The sequence below is a fragment of the Hyperoodon ampullatus genome, assembly GCF_949752795.1.
Source record: "Hyperoodon ampullatus genome assembly, chromosome: 15".
Lineage (NCBI taxonomy): Eukaryota > Metazoa > Chordata > Mammalia > Artiodactyla > Ziphiidae > Hyperoodon > Hyperoodon ampullatus.
The window spans coordinates 49,113,025-49,136,057 of NC_136928.1; the positions used below are offsets into that span (position 1 = coordinate 49,113,025).

At 37.4% G+C, this 23,033-nt stretch overlaps 1 protein-coding gene across 4 annotated transcripts in view; it reads right to left on the minus strand.

Moving 5' to 3' along the window:
* PPP1R21 (protein phosphatase 1 regulatory subunit 21) overlaps positions 1 to 23,033 on the minus strand; it is a gene marked incomplete at its 5' end in the record, with an annotated part of 60,553 nt that overhangs the window by 18,309 nt on the left and 19,211 nt on the right. For 3 of the 4 annotated variants that reach the window (XM_079721122.1, XM_079721125.1, XM_079721124.1), the window contains 8 exons: positions 384 to 536; positions 2,978 to 3,105; positions 7,250 to 7,342; positions 16,686 to 16,822; positions 19,345 to 19,433; positions 19,521 to 19,622; positions 22,103 to 22,252; positions 22,746 to 22,798. In XM_079721122.1, coding sequence (XP_079577248.1) covers positions 384 to 536; positions 2,978 to 3,105; positions 7,250 to 7,342; positions 16,686 to 16,822; positions 19,345 to 19,433; positions 19,521 to 19,622; positions 22,103 to 22,252; positions 22,746 to 22,798 — 905 coding nt within the window. The remainder of the gene's footprint in view (positions 1 to 383; positions 537 to 2,977; positions 3,106 to 7,249; positions 7,343 to 16,685; positions 16,823 to 19,344; positions 19,434 to 19,520; positions 19,623 to 22,102; positions 22,253 to 22,745; positions 22,799 to 23,033) is intronic. The other variant, XM_079721123.1, reaches the window with a different exon arrangement.

Genomic DNA, 23,033 nt, shown 5'->3' on the forward strand with positions numbered 1-23,033 from the left:
TTCTGATTTATTTTTGCAATGATCATGTATTCTTATTATATTGAGAAAAAAATTATAAATGTATTTCAATTTTTTTTATTTCTACAAGTTTAAGATTTTCTAAAGTTTGACACTTACTGGCTGCCTGGCTGTCTCACCCTAAACACTCTACCAGCCACTGGAAACGTTAAGTCTACTACGGCCTAGGAAATGAGATTCAGGTCTCTGTCCCATCCTCCTCTCCAAAGACCCCCCCACCCCGCCACCTCGCAACACCCACCAACCACCTGTCCCTCAAAATTGTATAAAACCTAAACAATATGAACTGTGGGAAAACTTCTGCCATTCTCTGGAATTTTTCCAGATTTTCCCTCTGATTTAAATGTTAACAGCAGCTCACAAACCTTTCTCAAAGCCTTCATATACGCAGCAGCTTTTTTCTTGTATTGCAGCATGCATTCAGCTGAGAGAGGACTGATGAATCCACTCGCTGTCTTAGGCCCGTAGCTCAGGGAAGCAATGAAGTAGTCCACGTTGTTGCTGAAGAAAGATGCAATCTAAACCAAGTGTGACAAGAAGATAAATTTTGTTTTCCAATAATATATCTAAAATATATATCTAACAGTTTTCAGAGCAAAGTTAAGGATACTGAGAATGGAAATGAAATTTCAACACATGCTCAAAAGCCCACATTTATTTATTTGAAAAGAATACATAGGGAATGATTTATAATAAACACAATACAGTATAAATTTGGAGACCAGATTTGTGACATGTCTTAATCTAGACAAATTCTACTGTTTCTAAAAACCAAGGCTGATTCTGATTCTGTAGACAATGTTTATGAGCTTTTTACCTTACTAAGTCTGCCCCTGCTCTCAAAATATATACGTTTGGGTTTATACATTCCGTTTGCATTTTAACTTTGAATGTTTCATATTCCAACACAAGACATGACACAAGCATATTGAATATATGATCTCTACTTAAATTTCATTCTGTAAATCGCAATCTGTGCATTACAAATATAACAGGAAAGAAAGAGACTGAAAATTCAGCACACCCTTGTCATTTACAGATTTAACATTTGCTTAATCTATGTAAGCAACAACAAAGATCCATGGCTGTAATTTTGCTGAGCCGTGATTCTGAATCTACAGTGCTATATGAAATGGTGATATAAATAAAAATGTCTAAGAAAGTTATTAGCCAGAAAAATTAAAGTCTTCGATACATTAAAGAGTATTCTGTTTCAATAAATAAGAAAAAGTAACTTGTGAAACAAGAGTACTTTACCTTGGCAACAACTGTTCAAAAAGTAAGCAATCACTCACTAATGATCTAAAAGATTATTTTTTTCATTAATATTTTACTGTGTCAAATGAAATTCTATGTTAGGTAGTATTCAAGAAAATGAAAACTCTAAAAATCTTGAGCTGTATATTCCTTGTGTATGACATAGATACTACAGTGGTTGCATTTCAGTCATGGTAGTATATGGTGAGGTTTACTTTCTTTCCTCTCTCTAATATTTCTACATTTCCCAAATGTTCTTTAACATGCATATGTTATACTTTCCTAGTGGATTTTTTTAATTACAAATGATAAAATTTAGTTTAATCAAATCACATTAGCTAAGTATTAAGCTGCCACCAACTAATACTTAGTTCAGATACTTACTTTAGCTAAAAACCATTTATAAAAATTTCAGAGTGAAGATCAAGTACCTTTCCTTGAGACAACTCTTAAGGTTTCAGGCAAAGCAAATGTAAAATAAGCTATGAAGTATATAGGTATTTAATATTCCAAAGTTCTCCTAAAAAAGTGACAAATGCAGAGACTCTTGTAAAATGTCAACATTCTCTTTTTCCAGAATTGTTCACAATTGAATCAAAGTTAGAATCATCCTCAGAAAGTTTCCAGAATGCCTGTGGGTAAAAGCACTAAAGAGGAGGCAGCGGGGATGGTCTTCTGGCTAAGGAATCCTGTAGGCACTGACCTGCGAGCTAGCTGACAGATCCGAAAGGCAACAGCTTTTGTTACAGCACCAAACTTAGCAGACTGTCAGGAAGACTGGTCTGACTTTGGGAAAGGTGACACTGAATACCTAACATAACCTATGATCATTTCTGATTAACTTAAAACACTTGAAAAAAGTGTGCTCCTACTAAGGTCAACCTGTCAGAAAAATAAAGGTATATAACACAGATAGAGATTAGCACTTTCTTGAGAAGTTATGTTGAGTCTGCTGAAAGAAATGGGCCAAGATAGTCCTGAATACAGTACTTTTGGTTTTCTACGTATGGGTAGTTCTCAGAGAAATCTTAGTCAGACTTTAGTCAGGCTTAGGCTTTGATGACAGCCACATGAACATGTGCTCTTAGAATGTGACCTGCTGAAACCAGTTATCCAAGACAGAACAATTTTTAAAGAAACTGCACTCTGGTCAGTTTATAATAACAATTAAGTACTTACTAATCCAAATGATCATTATCTAATATTAAGAATTCAATGAGAAGACACATGTTGAAGTCACCTTAAAAGTACTTATTAAGGTACAAAACCACAGTAGTAGCATTATCACAAGTGTTGCCATAAAACAAACAAAAAACTTGGAGGGGAAAAAACAAAATATTAACAAAAGTCTTATAATTCTTTTTCTTTTTCTATATCCCAATTTCTGTATAGCAGACCTTTAATACACACAAGGATCTATAGTGAGACCACCTGGAATCTTTCAATAATCAAATATCTCATTAAAACATCAGAAGTGAGTGACCCACTTCCTCATCACAAATGCTTAACAGTAACTACCATATTGTTTCAAATATTAGGTAGGAAGGAGGAAAAGGGAGACAACTTTATTTTACAAAAAAGCCTGGTAATCGAAAATCCTTACACAGGTCAATTTTCCTACTAGGTCACTCAAAAAGAAAAAAAAAAAAGGAGCACATTTAAGAGTTGAATTTAATGTCAATATAAACCAGAGAAAAATTACCTTTCCTGCTCCATTTGTCAATGCCACTACTGATGACAGGATGCAATCATTAGTTGTTATGAGCTTCTGTGTTGCTGTTGGAAGTTCATGCTCTATTGTAGCCTTTTGACTATAATGTTTGGAAATATCTATAAACCCAATCAAATGAAAACTCATTACTATCTATATACAAGTTGTATACAGATAACCAGCCCGTTAACTTCTTATACTGCTCTTATAAATTTACAAGACAAATCTGACAAAAAATGGTCCCAAATATGAGGATTGTGCTGAATATCAATTAGGTCTCAAGTTCACATGGAAAGAATAGAGAGTAGTGAGGGTCTCTTAACACCATCCTGGTGTCTCTATTACAGCCCCTAGCAGGTGGGTCTCATTCTCCTTCATTTGAGTGTTAGCCCTTATTCTAGCGCCGGGTAAAGGACCCTGAGCAATATTTACCAGTTAAAAACCTTGTTTTGATAGTCCAGCAGGCACAAACAAGAGTTTACATTGTGCTTATACAAACAAACCATGAGGCTGGAAAAGAACAGCCAACACAGGCACAATGTCCCACAATCCTTATTGGATCTTAGCTGGTTTGCCAGTACATACTTTAACAATAAGAAAGGTCTGCATGGCCAAATAAGGATTGGATACTCTAGCATCTGGCTTCACATTCTATTGCCTCTAGTCCAAGAAAGTTATAACAAAGGCCTGTGGTTATGGAAGCATAGAAGAGAAGCTTAGATATAAACGTGTTGACAGAAACAGCAGTAGGTGAAATTGGCCAAACAGCTAAGCTTGGGGTTTTCTGGGTCTCTGAGAAATAAAGTAATTTCATCCTGGAAATAAGGGAAAATGGGAGAATTACCAAGACAACATTGATTTACAAGGAAGGGCAATTATATTTTTAAATAAAAAGGTGTTTATGATACAGCATCCTTTGAATTTTTTACAGTACTTCAGTTACAACAGCATTAATTATCATTACCAACAAAGCAAAAAATAAATCACAAAACATGGAAACTTTTAAAGCAGGTGTGTATACAGAGAATTTCATTTATTCAGAATCAAGAAATTTAGTTGATTTTAGACTATAGATAATTAAAAGGGAATAAGACTATTCAAAAAGAAAGAGTATTTGAGATTTAACCTAGTATGATAATGATATTTAACAAAATTACTGTTTTATGAATAAGATTACTTTTACTGAAATTTAAAACTAGGAAATAGCATTATTTATATATACTGTGTTATATACACATATACATAAACTTTTACATAAATAAACTTTTAATTTAAGATAGTCTTAGATTTACAGAAAAATTACAGAGAGTTTCTGGATACCCTTAGCCAGTTTTCACTATTGTTAACATCCTACACTACTATGGTACAGTTCTCACAGTGAAGGAACCAACTAATTGGCAATTACTATTATGTTTAATATTTCTTAAAAATAAATGATTATCCTCTATATATCCATAAGATATCCAAGTGAATGAAAATTCAATTGGAACACTGAACATTTTTTTGTATACTGAACTTGCTAGTCCCTAGAGTAGACATTTTCTTTCTATACACCACAAAAAGTTTTATTCAATATTTTACTGTCTGTATACAATGCTATAATACAACTGGGTTGGTAGGCAATCTTGGTTGATTGGTGCAGGTGATTGAAATACTTATAAAAGATGAACAATACTAAGAATCCTCCCATGGCTTCTAGTGGATCAGAGCTACTGTAGTTTGACTATAATAATTCTCCCAATCCAACTGTTTACTCTTTATCGAGTCCAAATATTTTCATTATTTAGGGTGTTCCTCGACATTAAAGTTTAACTCCAAAAAGTACAAGGAAATCATGTGACCTAGACAAGAGATTTATTTCCTTTTATGTTTCCTATGAGTCTACCTACTTTAGACTTGAGACCAAAGATCAAACAATTCTCACTTAGAATGCCTCTTGTTAAAAGATTAATTCACTTCCATTTTAATTCCTTGTAGGATACACATTTTTATAAATCTCTCTTTTTATACTAAGACCAGCCTGCCTTCTTTTTTTTTTAATAACTTTATTTATTTGTTTATTTAATTTATTTTTGGCTGCACTGGGTCTTCGTTGCTGCACGCGGGCTTTTTCTAATTGCGGTGAGAAGGGACTACTCTTTGTTGCAGTGCACGGGCTTCTCCTTGCAGTGGCTTCTCTTGTTGCAGAGCACAGGCGCTAGGGCGCGCGGGCTTCAGTAGTTGTGGCACATGGGCTCAGTAGTTGTGGCTCGCGGGCTCTAGAGCACAAGCTCAGTAGTTGTGGCACACAGGCTTAGCTGCTCCGCGGCATGTGGGATCTTCCCAGACCAGGGCTCGAACCTGTGTCTCCTGCATTGGCAGGCAGATTCTTAACCACTGAGCCACCAGGGAAACCACAGCCTGCCTTCTTGATTGCCTTCCTCCCTTCCTTCTTCCCAACTTGGACCAAGCAATTAAGGGCAAAGCATCAAGGGAAAAGGTTTGAAATAAAAGTTCTCTTAAAAACAAAGTATATTCTGGTAATGTCAGTTAATGCTCACTCTGAGTTTTCATGAGATACACACAATAGTCTTCCAACTGGGTAAGAAGACAGATTTGAACTGTAAAACTAGCAACAAGAGGCCATAATCTGCTTGCCAACCATCCTTCATGTTTCCCAGTATTCTCTCTTTATATTATGTTCACTTTCAAGGACAGAAACAAGCAGAGGCACAAAGGGGGCTAAGGGAGCCTCTGATCCTCCTCTGATAATCTCCACCAGCTCATAGCAAATAATAATAGTAACATTCTTTGATTTGGACCACTTGGCATCTTATGTCATATATGAACAAAAGCATTTTTAGAAAACTCAGAAGTAATTATTTATAGAAATATAAATAAAATCAAGATTTTTAAAAATGTAAATGAAGCTTTAAGATCCTCAATGGACAGCTACCCTCCATTGCTCTAGCCTCTCTTTTATCAAAATTCTAGAGAAAACACTAGCAGGAACAAATCATAACATTAGCATAGGAAAACTTAGGAAACAAAATCAAAAAACCTGTAGCCACAGAGCTACTTGTGGTTTCAATGGCCTAGTTCTACGTTACGTAAAGTTCTGGAATAGAGGACTATGGTTAAGACTGAGCTCCCCGAACCAAAAGCTGCACAGGAAAAAGGTACCAGTCCCCTGGGTTTTCTAGGGACCAGACTAGGTTCTGCAGGGTTGGGGCTGCCTCTTGTCACCTGCCACCAAGACTGTCTATGCAAGCTGTGATTCCTGCAACCAGTGTTAGCTCCAGAAGTGCAGTGACTTTTAAAGTTCCTTATAATTGAAGACAAGCCACAGGAAGGACCATTTTCCAGACTGAATGGTAAGGTAGTACTGGGTAATTCCACCGAAACTAAGAATGATTCCCAGTAACATAGGTTATGTGGTTATGTGCCAATCTATAGAAAGGCCCCAAATATACCCATCTTATACATGCCATCCAACAAAGTTTTAAGTTTTTAAAAAGTATTTTCTGTGAAACCAGCAATTGGTCACTAATTGCACACTAAACACCACAGCGAAAAATCTAGGCACCTGGGCTATTTCCAATAGTCCTTAATAATTGCTCCAGCCCTCCTCTCCTCCCCCTCCTCCAACAGTCTTCAAAAGGAAAAGAACAGAGGAATAAAACCTAGAAGCCATGCAGAAATATAGATTAAAAAATCAGGACTCAGAATCACATGCTAGGAAGCAAAGGAAATGGCCGTCGACAAGCATATTCTTAGAAGCACATAGCAACTAAAAACTGACCAAAGCTTGAAAACAGACCTTCATTCCTTAAGGCTCTCCTGAACAAAACAGGACTTATAATGGGTACTCTAAACACAAAAATACACAGGAGGGTAGAAAACCAGTGCATTCTTTCTGGGATCTTTAAACCTTCATTTCCTCAGTTCCTTCATGTTTGGGCTCTAACAAGTGCAGTATTTTGCTAAATGCCTCTGAATAGCAGGTCTGGCTTGATAAAATTCATACACCTGCCTTAAGTCAGTGTAATGTATTTTTGGCTAAAGTTCCGTGCACAAGGGTTTCTCTTCAGCGCTTTGTTTACCTTCAGGAAAGAAGCAGATGGTAAAAGCAGAAGGCAGTAAGCTGTGCACTTCAACGTTAAGCCAAATGCTACTAAACCTTTATCTGGGGTCTATTAGCCTTGGCAGTATTTGTTTAAATCTCATTCAGGCAGATCTGGGAAAATGGGACAAAGCTTATTTATGTTCTTTTCCAAGCCTCACCTTTCATGACATCATGAAATCCATGCAGAGCAGCACCAACATTTGTTAAGACAGAACTGTAGTTTGTCCGAAGGAGTCCATCTGGCTCCGTACCTAGGAAACCAAGATCACAAACCTAAGCATTTTCCCAGAAGAATTCACCTGAAAAATTGACAGCCCACCATCTCCCCTCTACTTTTGGGAAGACAGAGTGAATACTGATTGTGATATGTTGAAAATAATGGCTCTTAAAATCATTGTAGACACATTCAGATAGAATGGTGTTAATTACAGGGATCTAAACTGATTTGCATCCCCCATGTCCACAGATATAAACGGTTACAAGAATCAAAATTAAATTGCTAAGCAGGATTATGTCTTTCATGATTCTGTTTGAAATGAAAGCCTTTGTGAATTTCACCTTGTTACTACAGAACACATTTCTCATTTTGTGCTTTCCCTACATATTATTGTTTGCTGAACATCACTAAAAACACTATTATTCAAACATCACAGTTCCAATTCTGGCATGACAGCATAAGCAAGCTCCACATATCCAATCACCAGCACAACTGGTGCAAATGATTTTAAAATAACCACTTTAAACTCTAGAAATTATCCTAAGGGCATACAGCAAGTGAAGAAACATTTAATCAAGAAAATCTATATTAACTCAGTAAGAATAGCAAGAATCTGTGGTATGTGAACCAGAACCCACTCCGTCCCCTCACCAGTCAGTGAGCTAGAAATCCCAGTCCAGAGGGTGCAGCCAAGAACACAAGGCTCCCTCTCCCCTAACTCAGCTGGAGGGCTGCATTCCTTATCTTGCTCTCAGCTACCTGTTGCTGAGGCTAAGTTCTAAGTAAGTATGACTCCGAGGTGGGGGGTTCTCTTCTTTTACCCAGCCCCGACTTGTGGGATGGAGGCTCTATGTGGGCATGGTGCTGCTGAGAATCTGTGGCCCTGATCACCCTGGCCCCAGCTCATTAACAGGAGTTCCATGCTGAAACAGGCAAGCTGAGGAGACCAGCAGCTGCTGCCCTACCCTCTCCATGGAGTGCTCAGCTACTAATGCAGGGGTGTCACTCTGAGAGAAGTGCATCACTGTCATCACCCCCTGCACAGAACCATGGCTCAGAGATTTAACCCAAGGGAGAAACAGTTCTTAAAACAGAAAGCTCTGAATCTCTTCCCAAAGGAATTGACTTACTTCACAACAGACTGTGGAGAAGTTCAAGCCTAGGGATACTCTCAAAAATAATGGCACTTGTGCTGAAGGTAATTTGTGGATTCATTGGAGATATAAGGTAGACTGACACCTATGGTCAACCGATTCTTAACAAGGGTGCCAAGACCATTCAATAGGGAAGGAATAGTCTTTTCAATAAATGGTGCTGAGACAACTAGATATCCACGTGCAAAAGACGAAGTTAGAGCCTTACCTCACACCATATACAAAAATTAACTCAAAATGGATCAAAGACCTAAATGTAAGAGCTAAAACTATAAAACTCTTAGAAGAAAACATAAGGGTAAGTCTTCACAACCTCATATTTGACAATAGTTTCTTAGATATGACACCAAAAGCCTGAGCAACAAAAGAAAAATAAATGTGACTTCATCAAAATTAAAAACTTTTGTACTTCAAAGGATACCATTAAGAAAATGAAAAGATAACCCACAAAAATGGAAGAAAATCTTGCAAATCACATATCCAATAAGGGATTTGTACCTAGAATATATAAAGAACTCTTATAACTCAATAATAAAAAAACAACCCAGTTGGAAAATGGAGAAAGGATCTGAGCAGACATATCTCCAAAGAAGATATACAAATGGCCAATAAGGACACAAAAGGATATTCAACATTACTAGACACCAGGGTTATGCAAATCAAACCCACAATGAGATACTACTTCAAAAAGTCAGATAATAACATGAGGATGGCAAAAATCAAAAAGTTATATAATATGGGGGGAGATCCAGATGGCAGAGTAGAGGGACATGGCACTCAGCTCCTCCCACACATACAACAAAAATACATCCACATGTGGAACAATTCTCATAGAACACCTACTGAAAGCTGGCAGAAGCTCTCATACAACCAAAGCTGCAAAACAGATCCCTGTGTAACTGGGTAGGACAAAGGGAAAAGGGAGAAGAAGAGGAAGCGGGATGGGACCCACACACCTGGGAGGGAGGAGGGTTCCCTCACCCTGGGAACCTCCTTCAACAGCTGGGAGGTCCACCAAGACAGAAAGGGAGCTTCAAAGGTTCTAGAGGAGAATGCAGGAGCTGGCCTGCAGCCCTGCAGGGTAGAGAGAGACAAAAATAGATGGTCCTTGCCATGCTGCCGCACTTCCTAGCCACAGACACAGCTGCTGGCATGTGCAGCAGCTGGGTGCTGAAACTTGGGCTCAGCAGACAGACCCAGGGAGAGGACTCAGTTTGGCTACATGGACATAGCCCAAAGGGCCCAGAGTGTGGCCTGGGGCCACAAATAGGGGTGCATGCAGACAGAACACGAGCCTGCCATAGGAAGCCCACTGCCAACACAGGAAGGGAGGGGCATAGATCCCACCGCAGCAGCCTCATCATCAATGTGCTCACAGTGGGACAAGGCTCCAGCTGCTACGGGTTTTGTGAATTTTGTGGGCATGCACACGAGGAGGTGGGGCTGAAATCTGAGCCAACTACAGGTGCTTCTGAAGTGGAGACAGCCTCTGAGGGCAATGCCAGCAACAGTGAACTTTGTGGGAATGCACATCAGGTGGCAGGCAGTGTCTCAGAGTAGCACATACTGGCAGACAGCTCCTGGGGAAGAACACGCAGTGGCTCCTTTTCCAGAGGGAGCACTCTAGTTCCACCTACTGCATACCACAGCTTAGAACCAGATCTGGGGTCTTCTACTCCAACAACTAGGGAGCAGACCCTGACCCCTGCCAGGGCTGTGACAAGCACAGAGCAAAGAGGACACCACCCAATATCCAGTGCAGGCTCTGGTCATCACAACACAAAACACACCACTTAGCAAGGGGACAAGGGCCAGTACACTCTGAAGAAAGATGTGGCAAGCATCCATACCAAAAACAGCCCTTGCACCAAAAATACTGGACTCACACAGTCTATACAGGATTGCTCCCTCATAAAAACAGACCTTCAAGACAACAGTAGATAACTGTTTCTCCTAAATTTATAGAATCAGAGAAATATAAATCAAGTGAAAAAGCAGAGGTACTACTCCCAATTAAAAGGACAAGAGAGGGCTTCCCTGGGGGCGCAGTGGTTGAGAGTCCGCCTGCCGATGCAGGGGACACAGGTTCGTGCCCCGGTCCGGGAAGATCCCGCATGCCGCAGAGCGGCTAGGCCCGTGAGCCATGGCCGCTAAGCCTGCGCGTCCAGAGCCTGTGCTCTGCAACGGAAGAGGCCACAACAGTGAGAGGCCCACGTACCGCAAAAAAAAAAAAAAAATGCTGAAGGAATTAAGAAAGACTATTGATAGAAATGCAGATTACTGTAATAAGGAACTAGAAACTATAAAAAGGAGTCAATCAAATCAGATACCTCAATTGCCAAGGTAAAAGCTGAGACAAAGAAAATAAACAGCAAACTAAATAATGCAAAAAAATGAATAAGTGATCTGGAAGATAGAATAATGGAAATCATCCTATCAGAATAGAAGACAGAAGGACAAATGAAAAAAATTAAAGCAACATATGAAATCTATGGGATAATATAAAGCATGCCGATCTACGTATAATAGGAATCCCAGAAGAAGAACAGAAAAGGGGATCAAAAATTATTTGAAGAAATTATGGCTGAAAACTTCCCAAACCTAAAGAAGGAAACAGATATCCAGGTACAGGAAGCACAGAGGGTCCCAAACAAGATGAACCCAAACAGATCAACACCAAGACATAGCATACTTAAAATGGCAAAAGCAAAAGATAGAGAGGATTCCAAAGGAAGCAAGAGAAAAACAGAGTCAGTTACAAGGGAACCCCCATAAGGCTAGCAACTGATTTCTCTACAGGAACTTTGCAGGCCAGAAGGGAGTAGCTAGATACATTTAAAGTCCTGACAGGGAAAAACCTGCAACCTAGGATATTCTACTCAGCAAGATTATCATTTAGAATAGAAGGAGAGATACAGAATTTCTCAGGCAAGCAAAAACTAAAAGAAAACAGCAATACTGAACCTATCCTAAAAGAAATATTGAATGGTCTTCTCTAACTAAAAAAGAAGCAAGAATGTATAGGAAAGAGAAAATCGGAAAGGCAAATATGTAAAAAGATTGAAGATCACTTACATAAGTCAGTACATAGATTAAAAAAAATTTTTTTAATTAAAAAAATTCTGTGAAAGCAATTATAACTATGATGAAAGCAAAAGGATAAACATGCAGATGTAAAATAGGACATCAAAATCACGAAATGCGGAGGACACAAGTAAGAAAATGTAGATCTTTTAGAATGTGTTTGAGTTTATATGACTACCAGTCCAAAGCAAGTAGATATAGTTATGGGTTAACATACTTGAAAACCAGGGTAACCACAAATCAAAAACATAAAACAGATTCACAAAAACCAAAAAGAAAGGAAATCAAGCATAATACAAAAGAAAACCACAAAAGCAAAAATAAAGAAGAAAGAATGAAGAAATACAAAATCAACTGGAAAGCAAGGTTTAAAATGGCAATAAATATATACTTATCAATAATTACTTTGAATGTCAGTGGACTAAATGCTCCTCTCAAAAGACAAAGAGTGGTAGATTGAATAATAAAACAAGAACCTACAATATGCTGCCTATAAGAGACCCACTTAAAGGCAAAAGACACACAAAGATTGAAAGTGAGGAGATGAAAAAAGATATTTCATGCAAGTGGAAATGACAAGAAAGCAGGAGTAGTAATACTCCTATCAGACGAAACAGGTTTTAAAACAAAGGCCATAAAGAAAGACAAAGAAGGACACTGTATAATGATAAAAGGATCAACACAAGAAGAGGATATCACAATCATTAACATACATGCACCCAATATAGGAGCTCCTAAATACGTAAAACAAATACTAACAGACATAAAGGGAGAAAATGACAAGAATACAATAATAGTAGGAGACTTTAACACCACAGTGACATCAATGGACAGATCTTCCAGAGAGAAAATCAATAACGCAACAGAGTTCCTAAATGACACAATAGAACAGTTAGACTTAATTGATATCTACAGGACACTATATAAAAAAAAAAATAGAATACACATTCTTTTTCCAAGGGCACATGGGACATTCTCTAGAATAGACCACAAACTAAGACCCAAAACAAGCCTCAACAAACTTAAAAGGACAAAAATTATTTCAAGCACCTTTTCTGACCACAAGGGCATGAAACAAGAAATCAACCACAGAAAGATAAATGAGAAAAAAATGGTTATATGGCAACTAAACAACATGCTACTAAAAAACCAATAGGTCAACAATGAAGTCAAAGAGGAAATTAAAAAATACCTTGAGACAATGAAAACACAACCATACAAAATCTATGGGATGCAGCAAAAGTAATCCTAAGAGGGAAGTTCATAGTGATACAGGCCTATCTCAAATAAACCTAAACTACCACCTGAAACAATCAGAAAAAGAACAAACAAAATCTAAAGTCAGCAGAAGGAAGGAAATAATAAAGATCAGAGAGTAAATAAATAAAATAGAGATTTTTAAAAACAACAGAAAAAAATTAATAAAACCAAGAGCTGGTTTTTTGAAAGGATAAACAAAATCAACAAACCACTGGCCAGGCTCACCAAGAAGAAAATAGAGAGGGCCCAAATAAACAAAATAAGAAATGAAAGAGGAGAAATAACAACCAATACTGCAGAAATATAAAAAAATCTTAAGAAAATATTATGAACAGTTATATGCCAAAAAAAATGAACAACCTAGAAGAAATGGACAAGTTTCTAGAAACATACAGACTGCCAAAAAGGAATCAAGAAGAAACAGATAATCTGAACAGACTGATCACTAGAAGTAAAATAGAATCTGTAATTTAAAAAAAAAAACCTCCCTGCAAACAAAAGTCCTGGACCCGATAGCTTCATTGGGGAATTCTACCAAACATACAAAGAAAAACTTACACCTATCCTTCTCAAACTCTTCCAAAAGACTGAAGAGGAAAGAACACTCTCAAAGTAATTCTATGAAGCCACTATCACACTGATACCAAAACCAGAAAAAGACACTACCAAAAAAGAAAATTACAGGCCAATATCTTTGATGAATATAGAAGCAAAGATTGTCAAAAAAAGTTTAGCAAACCAAATCCAAGAACACATAAATAGGATCATACACCATAATCAAGCTGGATTCATTCCAGGGTCACAGGATGGTTCAACATATGCACATCAATCAATGTGATACACCACATGAACAAAAGAAAAGACAAGAAACATATGATCATATCAACAGATGCAGAAAACGCATTTGACAAAATTCAACATCCATTCATGATAAAAACTCTCACCAAAGTGTGTATAGAGGTAACAAATTTCAACATAATAAAAGTCATTTATGACAAACCCAGAGCCAACATAATATTAAGTGATGAAAAGCTGAATTCTGGAACAAAGCAAGGATGCCCACTTTCATCACTTCTATTCATCACAGTATTGGAAGTCCTAGCCACAGCAATCAGACAAAAAAAAGAAACAAAAATATCCAAATTGGAAGGGAAGAGGTAAAATTGTCATTATGTACAGATGACATAATACTCTATATAGAAAACCCTAAAGACTCCACACAAAACTATTAGAACTCATAAATGAATTCAGTAAGGTAGCAGGATATAAGATTAATATAGAGAAATCTGTTACATTTCTTTACACTAACAATGAAATACCAGAAAGAGAAAGTAAAAAACAATTTTGTTTAAAATCATATCAAAAAAAAAAACAACCTAGGAATAAGCCTAACCAAGGTGGTGAAAGACTTATAAGCTGAGAACTATTAAACATTGATAAAGGAGGGCTTCCCTGGTGGCGCAGTGGTTGAGAGTCTGCCTGCCGCTGCAGGGGACACGGGTTCGTGCCCCGGTCCGGGAAGATCCCACATGCCGTGGAGCAGCTGGGCCCATGAGCCACAGCCGCTGGGCCTGCGTGTCCAGAGCCTGTGCTCCACAGCGGGAGAGGCCACAACAGTGAGAGGCCCGCGTACCACACACACACACACACAAAAGTCTACAAATAATAAATGCTGAAGAGGGTGTGGAGAAAAGGGAACCCTCCTACACTGCTGGTGGGAATATAGATTGGTACAGCCACTATGGAATGCTCCAGTGATCCCACTCCTGGGCATATATAGGGAAAAGACAAAAACTCTAATTCAAAAAGATACATGCACCCCAATGTTAACAGAGGCACTATTTACAATAGCAAACACATGGAAGCAACCTAAGTGTCCATTGACAGATGAATGGATAAAGAAGATGTGGTATATTTATACAATGGAATATTACTCAGCCATAAAAAATAATGAAATAATGCCATTTGCAGCAACACAGATGGACATGGAGATTATTATACTAAATGAAGTAAGTCAGACAGAGAAGGATAAATATTATATGACATCACTTATATGTGGAATCTAAAAAATAATACAAATGAACTCATTTATAAAACAGAAACAGACTCACAGACGTACAAAACAAACTTATGGTTATCAAAAGGGAAGCAGGGGAGGGATAAATTAGGAGTATGGAATTAACTGATACACACCACTATATATAAAATAAACAACTAGGATTCACTGTATAGCACAGGGACTATATTCAATATCTTATAATAACCAATAATGGAAAAGAGTTGAAAAAAAGGACACACACACACCACACACACACAAATGCTGTACACTTGAAACTAACACAATGTTGTAAAACAACTATATTTCAATTAAAAAAAAAGAAGAAATTTTTAAAAAATTCACATAATAAGTGTTGGTGTGGATGTGGAAAAATTGGAACCCTGCTGCTGGTGGGAATATTAAATGGTACACATGCCTTGGAATACAAGGTAGCAGTTCCCCCAACAATTAAACATAAAGTTACCACATGACCCAGCAATTCCACTCTGAGGTATATACGCAAGAGAAATGAAAAGATATGTCTACTCAAAAACTTGTTCACAGGGCTTCCCTGGTGGTGCAGTGGTTGAGAGTCCGCCTGCCGATGCAGGGGACATGGGTTCGTGCCCCGGTCCACGAAGATCCCACATGCCATGGAGTGGGGGGCCTGTGAGCCATGGCCGCTGGGCCCGCGCGTCCGGAGCCTGTGCTCCACAACGGGAGAGGCCACAACAGTGAGAGGCCCGCATACCGCAAAGACAAAAAAAGAAAACTTGTTCACAGATGTCTACAGCATCATTATTCACAATAGCCAAAAGGTAGAAACAACCCAAATGTCCATCAACTGATAGGCAGATAAATAAAATGTGATATATCCATCCAATGGAATATTATTCTGCAATAAAAAGGAATGAAATACCTATACATGCTACAACTTGGATGAATCTTGAAAATATTATGCTAAGTGAAAGAAAGCAGTCACAAAAGACCACAGATTATATGATTCCATTTATATGAAATGTTCAGAACAGGCAAATCTATAGACAGAAAGTAGATTAATGGTTGCTTGGTACTGGGCAAGGAACAGAACAGGGGAATAAGAGGGTGATAGCTAAAGTATACAGGGTTTCTTCTTAAGGTGATGAAAATATTCTAAAACTGACTGTAGCGTTGATGCACACGTCTGTGACTATAGTAAAAACTACCGAACTGTACACTTTAAATGGGTAAATTGTATGGTATGTAAATTATATCACATTTAAGCTGTTACAAAAAACAAATAATCAAATCACTACTACAAAAATCATGGTTTTCTTACAAACATCATTTAAACTGAGGTCCATTCAATGACCTGAAAATACTTTTTTCAAATTAAAACAAAGGGCAACAAACAGCATTTTTTTTCCCAAGACTTTCAACCTTTACATTTTGGGGCTTTGTTATGATACAGTTCCTCTAAAAATAGCACTTTTACTATTAACCTTCCCCTATGCTACCTGTTGGAATGTTGCTACGAATTCTTACGCTTTGCCCCTCTCCATTTAAAAAAGAGGAAGGAGAGAAAGAGATTTAATATTTAATGTATGTCTTCGATGCCTGATATTGTACATTCTTAATTTAACTTAATCACATTTACCTCTGTTTTATAAGTGGGAAAACAGAAGCAGAGAAGTGATTTGCCCAAGACCCTAAATGTATAAGGAGCTGGAGGATTTGAATTCAAGTTTTTCTGACCCCAGGTCCTAGGCTCTTCTTACTCCGACACGCCAAACCACCTCCCTTCTCAAGCTTCTTGTACTCTAAGTTCTTCAAGTTGAACCATGAGTAACAAACACGCTTACTTGGCAAGGCGAGAAGACTAATGTAAGTCTGCAGCTTCTCAAACACAGCTGTCATCTTTTTCATGTCCTGGGACAGCTCTAGATTCCTGGCTCGTAATGCAGACGTGCAAAGGGAAGCTTCACATTCTTCTTCTAAACTAAGAATGGGCAGATTTTATAAAAGTGAGCATCCTGAACGATTTTCAACTAGCTATAAGAAACCATCTAAATTCTCAAACATCTATATCCAAAGAGAGAATTTACCAAAAAAAGGAATTTGATCTCATTTACAAGGTTCCATTTTTTATACCATAATACATACACCTGCTTGCTGCAAACGCCAATGCAGCAAAAGACGACTAAATGGAAGAAAAAATAAAGGGAGGTGCCCATTATCTTTCCATCCTGAGAGCAGCAAAAACATGTTTCCCTTAAAAATATTTTCAGGAGAAAAATATTTCATAGACTGAATTCCTAAAGATAATTAATTACACAGGAACTAGGAGAGAAAATCATTGAGAAATCTTTTTTCAGTGTATGTAGGTTCAAAAGTCAAATAGATTGGAAAAAATAATCTATAGGCTCAATACAAAAATAAACGCTTAACATTCATAAAATACATTTTACCATTTTCAATTTTAAATGGTGCTTTGGAAAACTTAATTATAAGGTTAAGAAAAACTATATTGACTCTTAAGAGTGTTTATTTAAAATGTGCAGTAATCAAGTAAAATGCTTTTTACACAAAGTTACGAAAGTTATTAGCACAGAATGATAATCATATCCATTTCCTCGACCTTGCCTCTTCTCTTCTACTTATTTATAGCAAACAGCTTCATTCAGTACTAAGCCCATTTACTACTAATGAACATGTCATCTTGTCAACGAAAGTGGTATTTAAACCAATGACCAAAAAATTGCCTAAAAACATGAATACCTGATAAGGTAGGGCTGAAGGCATATGGAACAGAACATTCCAAGAATAGGAATCTTAAATAAAGAAAGGACTTATCCAGTGTTTCTAAAAATGTAATAGTGAAAAAATAAATTAAGATAAAATAACAATACTTAACTGTTTCAAGTAGTAAATACCACTTTTGCAATGGTTCTTTTTTTTTTTTAATAGGAGAAAAACAAATTTAATTACATATGTAGGGGAGTCCACAAAGACAATGAGACTCAAGGGCAAGTGGGGCAACTGAGGCTTATATATGCCATCCTGAGGTAAGGAATGGGATAGGAGCCTGGAGAAGGGGAAGTCACAAGATGATAAGAAGAGCAGATGTTTGGCAATTAGAAGTTTTGCAATGGTTCTTAGAGTCTTTTCAATGTAAGCCAAATCAATAAAGTGTGCTCAATTTAGTGTTAAACTTCCAGAGTCAATTTTCAAAAAAACTTTAATTATACTGAACTAAAATATTTAAGGATCTGAATGAAACTGTAATTCACAATTATTAGTTTATCATAATACCCTGATTCCTAAAATTCTGTCACGTGCACAAATCATAGAATTCAGTTACTGAAATACCTTTGTTAGGTTAGAATTAGGAAATAAGATGGCTCTTAACACATTAATTTTTTTTTTTTTTTTTTTTTTGCGGTACGTGGGCCTCTCACTGCTGTGGCCTCTCCCGTTGCGGAGCACAGGCTCTGGACGCGCAGGCTCAGCGGCCATGGCTCACGGGCCCAGTCACTCTGTGGCATATGGGATCCTCCCAGACCGGGGCACGAACCCGTGTCCCCTGCATCGGCAGGCGGACTCTCAACCACTGTGCCACCAGGGAAGCCCAACACATTAATTTTTAATAATAAAATTTCATATTATTGAAAAGCTAAAACCTACTACTTTAGTTTTACAAGGACTTAAAAACTATAATTACTTGTATATTTTCAACATCTGTAAGTTATTCATCTATGTATTTCCTAAACCTTATTTTGCAATATACTATACTACATATATGCTCTTATTTCTCCTATGTTCGAGTTGTATTATTCTTTGATTACTTTTTTTAAAGACTAAATCTTAGGATGAAAAGATTTAGATGAATTAGGACTCTTGGTAGTTTTAGACCAAAAGTATCAAAATGTACAGGCAGTATTCTCAAATTTCCAATTACATAAATTATTTTCTCTTGCCTTTCCAGAAATGTTTAAAATGGAGCATTTAAGGTTACTTAATGACATATCCTATGAGGGCTGAAGTATGTAAACAAAGTTTTTACTTTATAACTTAAATAAATCACCAATAATAAAAACAATATACTATTTCAAAGAAACCTAAGGATTATAAATTGCAATGTAGAGGTTAACTATTATAACCCCCATCTAGAGGTTTATAGTAAAAGGATAAAAAATACCCCAAAATGAAATATTTCCTTCAATAAATGTGTCATTCACAATCATTAAAAATACTGGTTCATATTGCATTATGTGGTTATAGTAGTCATCTCAGTACAGAATACTGAAAAAACCCTAGCTGACAAACTACAATTCAATTTTCTTAAATATAAGTTTGTGCTGCTCAAACTATGACTTTCCGTTTTCACAAAAGTCCAAATTGGTTGTGGTGCAGAAAGGTCAGGCAGATCACAAGCAGCACATGTTATTACTTTACTAACTCCAGCACAGCTCAGATGACACCTCGCAATTCCCCAAGCTCCCTGGCCCCGAGGGTAAGTACCTTTTTAACTGATAAGGAAGAATCTTCCTAAGAAAACATATGTAAGAGGTTAAATGCTCTGAAAAAGTTTTCAATTTCACAGTTGTCTCCTGGAAAAGAAAAAATTTCAAGGTTAATAGTGTCATTTGAAAAAGAAGAGCTCCCATTTCCAGAAGTAAAACATAGAAGAAAATTACCAGGACAGTCACAGTATCCTCACTAATACTTTCAAATAAATGAAGCATTCCTTCCTCAAGAGGGCGGACATAGGATGCATTTTCATGAAGATACTGTGAGAACTAAATAGAAGGGAAAGAATTGTGAGTTAAATCACTGGAAAATAAAGAATAGCAAAACATTTGTAAATGGACTCGCTGAGTTTTAAACCTAAATTCTTTTGAAAACTTTTTTTGGGAAATCAGGCTTTTACACAGAGTTCCCCTCTAAAATCCTAGATATTATCCCCAAGTCCCCATTCCATTGCAAAATGAGGAACTAGAAGAGGGATGACATAATTAATGAAGCAAATGGGGAGGGGATACTATTTACAACACAGCACCAACAGGCCTTCTTGTCTAAACAACTCCTTCTTCATAGGGGTCCCAGTTAAAAAAAAAAAAAAAAAAGTTTGGTAATCAAAACTGTATGACAGTTTTTGTGTTATATAACTCATTTAATTTAACTCATTTTTTAGAAGCAAAAGACTTTTAAGTACAGTTTCTTATTTTCACTGTATACAATGTTCAAGGTTAACAAATTCCAGGGATGTAATTATCATCAAAATGAGAATATAAAAACTTTTATAACTGTCACGGATACTGTAATATTTACAAAGGACTAATTCAGTATGAAGAATAGATTCAGAAAAAGATCCCAAGGCATTTAGACAATTGAGAAGCAAGAAGTTAATTTTTCACTTGTGAAATATCTCAGTTTTCTAAATACTGTATAATGGCTCAAATTTCGTTTTCTCAGTATAGAAATGTAAGGTCTCATTTTGCAGATAGGTGATTCAATTGGCCCTACTGCGAACTATACAGATATATGGCCCTGGGAAATTCAGTCTCTCTGGGCTTCGATCTTTAGAGCTGTAAATAAGTTGAACTCTAAGCTCAGGTATAAACGTCTACTTTATGATTCTATGAACAAGTCTAAACGCTTTGGTCATCTTTTAACAAATGGTTTCTGAATCTTCAGTAATACAGACTTAATAGAAAATCACATAGGGCCTTTCAGAGGCCAAAGCACCAAGGGTAAAATATTGAGAAAAATATGAATTCTTCAAAGGAATGAAATGTTTCTGTTAAGATTAACATATTTGATTCTCGCTGTGTGGGCATAATATGGCAACAAGCTAAAATAAAGTAATGGCAGGAATTCCCTGGTGGTCCAGTAGTTAAGACTCAGCGCTTTCACTGCTGGGGTCCGGGTTCAATCCCTAGTTGAGGAACTAAGATCCCGCAAGCCAGGCAGTGTGGCCAAAAAACCCCCAAAACCAAACAAACAAATAAATAAATAATTAAAGTTAAAAGTAAATAAAATAAAATAATGGACAAAGAATCAGTGGAAAAAAATGTTTTTATATTATAGGAAGTATAAAAGAAAATATAACTACATTAAAATGCTGCAGTTCCATTTTCCTTACCCAGGTCATCTGAAAGCTTCTTCCCACGGTGATATTAAAGAGCATTTCAAAGGCCCAAAGTTTAATTTTTATGAACTTCAAAAGATTTGTGGAGTCAGATGAAGATTGATGAAAAGCAAGCATTTGCTGAGGGCTTCCTATGAGTACGGCAGCATGATGACGATGGTAAGAGCTAGCCTTTACTGAGTACTTACTATGTGCCAAGCACTGTTCTTAGCACTGTACATGTATTATCTCATTAAATCCTCAAACATACATACCTGTGGGGTAGGTACTTTATCCTCCATTTTCAAGATGCACAGAGAGGTTAAATAAACTGACCAAGGGGACATAGAAAGTGGCAGAACTGGGCTGCCACCCCAGAAGTATGACTCCAGAATCTAAGCCTTTGCTATACTAACAGGATCTGTGGACATACACACTATTCACATCCTGGAAATACTGCATGATGCACACACAGACACCAAAAAAAAGCTGATGAGAAGAATCAGGTAAGTAGAGAGTGGCATGACTCACTTCAGACACCACAGTATGGGGCACTTAGAGTTCATCTATTGCAAGTCCCCTAATTTCCTCCCTTCAAGATGGCCCCAATAATCCCCACCTCCTGCTATTCTTGGCTCTGAGTAACACCCACCCTCACACACTGTGTCAGGGCCAGTCTGTGTTACCAGTACAATATGGCAAAAGTGGTGGTATGTGACTACGTGCATACTCCCTATGGTTTCCTACTCCATGGTTTTGCTCATGTCTTTCCCTCTTCCGCAGTGAAAAAATACCCACCCCGCTTCGCTCCTCCTATGCAAATCATGCTCATTTTTCAAAGTCCAGTTAAATCACCAAAGAACCTTTCCAGACACTACCACCGACAGCAATCTCCCCTCCTTGATGACCTCATATCACTTACTGCCCATACCACTCACTCACACTAAGGTCTTTAACAACTCCCTTACTATTTCATTTCTTAAGAATCCCCACGTTTGCCGTATTTTACCTTGAGGGTAAAGACTACGACTTGTAGCTTTTCCTACGTCCTCCACAGTACTTGGCGGAGGCACACAAGTGGTCTGATAATTAGTAACAAGTCTCCACGTTTGTTCAGGGCAAACAAAAGGTATCCTGAGTTAAATGTACCTTCTGATTCAATGGAGATATAGTGTCAATGGCAGAATCAACAGGAAAAATCTGAATCCTCTGTTCTGTATAGGTGTGAAAGTTCAGAAGACCCTTGACAAGATCTTGAACAAAAGCCAGGGCCTGCCCAGTGATATCCCGCATCTTCAGCTTTAAAATGAAAAGGATACAGTTAAAGTCAACTATCAAGTTATTACTCCCAAACAACTCTATTAAGTCTGCTTTTGAGAAACATTTGAACTCTAGTATAATTATTCCTTAATTTAAATTAAATTCATTTGCTCCCACTTAGATTTTAATACTACTGTCTAAGTAAATTACAATAGAAAGCTGCCAGTTTTGGTAAATATACCTCTCAACTTAACCTAGACTGTTTAAGTGCAAAACCTAAAAGAAAGGTATGACTCAAAAATCAGTACATCCCACAATTCAGTTCTAATGTTATCAGACAAGAGACAGCAAAAATCTACATTATGTACAAATTCAAAAAACAGCAAGTTACACAATTTTTAAGAATGTATGAGAAAAGAAAAGAAAAGTTAAACGCAATGATTTGGTGCACTAAACAGAGGCCCAAACAACTAATTGGTGTTTCTGAAAAGTTTGACACACACATCACTGAAAATAAAAACTTCATCTTTACCTGATGCCTCCTATTGTGGACTGGAACGTTCAGGGCGTTATACTGACTATATTCTACAAAACAAAAATGGCTGTTCATTAAGTCATTTTACATTTACAAAAAAAGAGCTTAACTGAGAAATAAGAAATGCTCACCCCATTTCCCAGCTTCTCTCCCCCTCAGCCCCTTCCCTTCCTGATCCCTGCAGTGCACTCTGCACAGGCCTCTTTGTACTCTGCACCCCTCATTCCCACCACTCCCAACAGGGGGGCTCATCCATCCCAGTTGGGTCAACATCAGTTTCTCTCC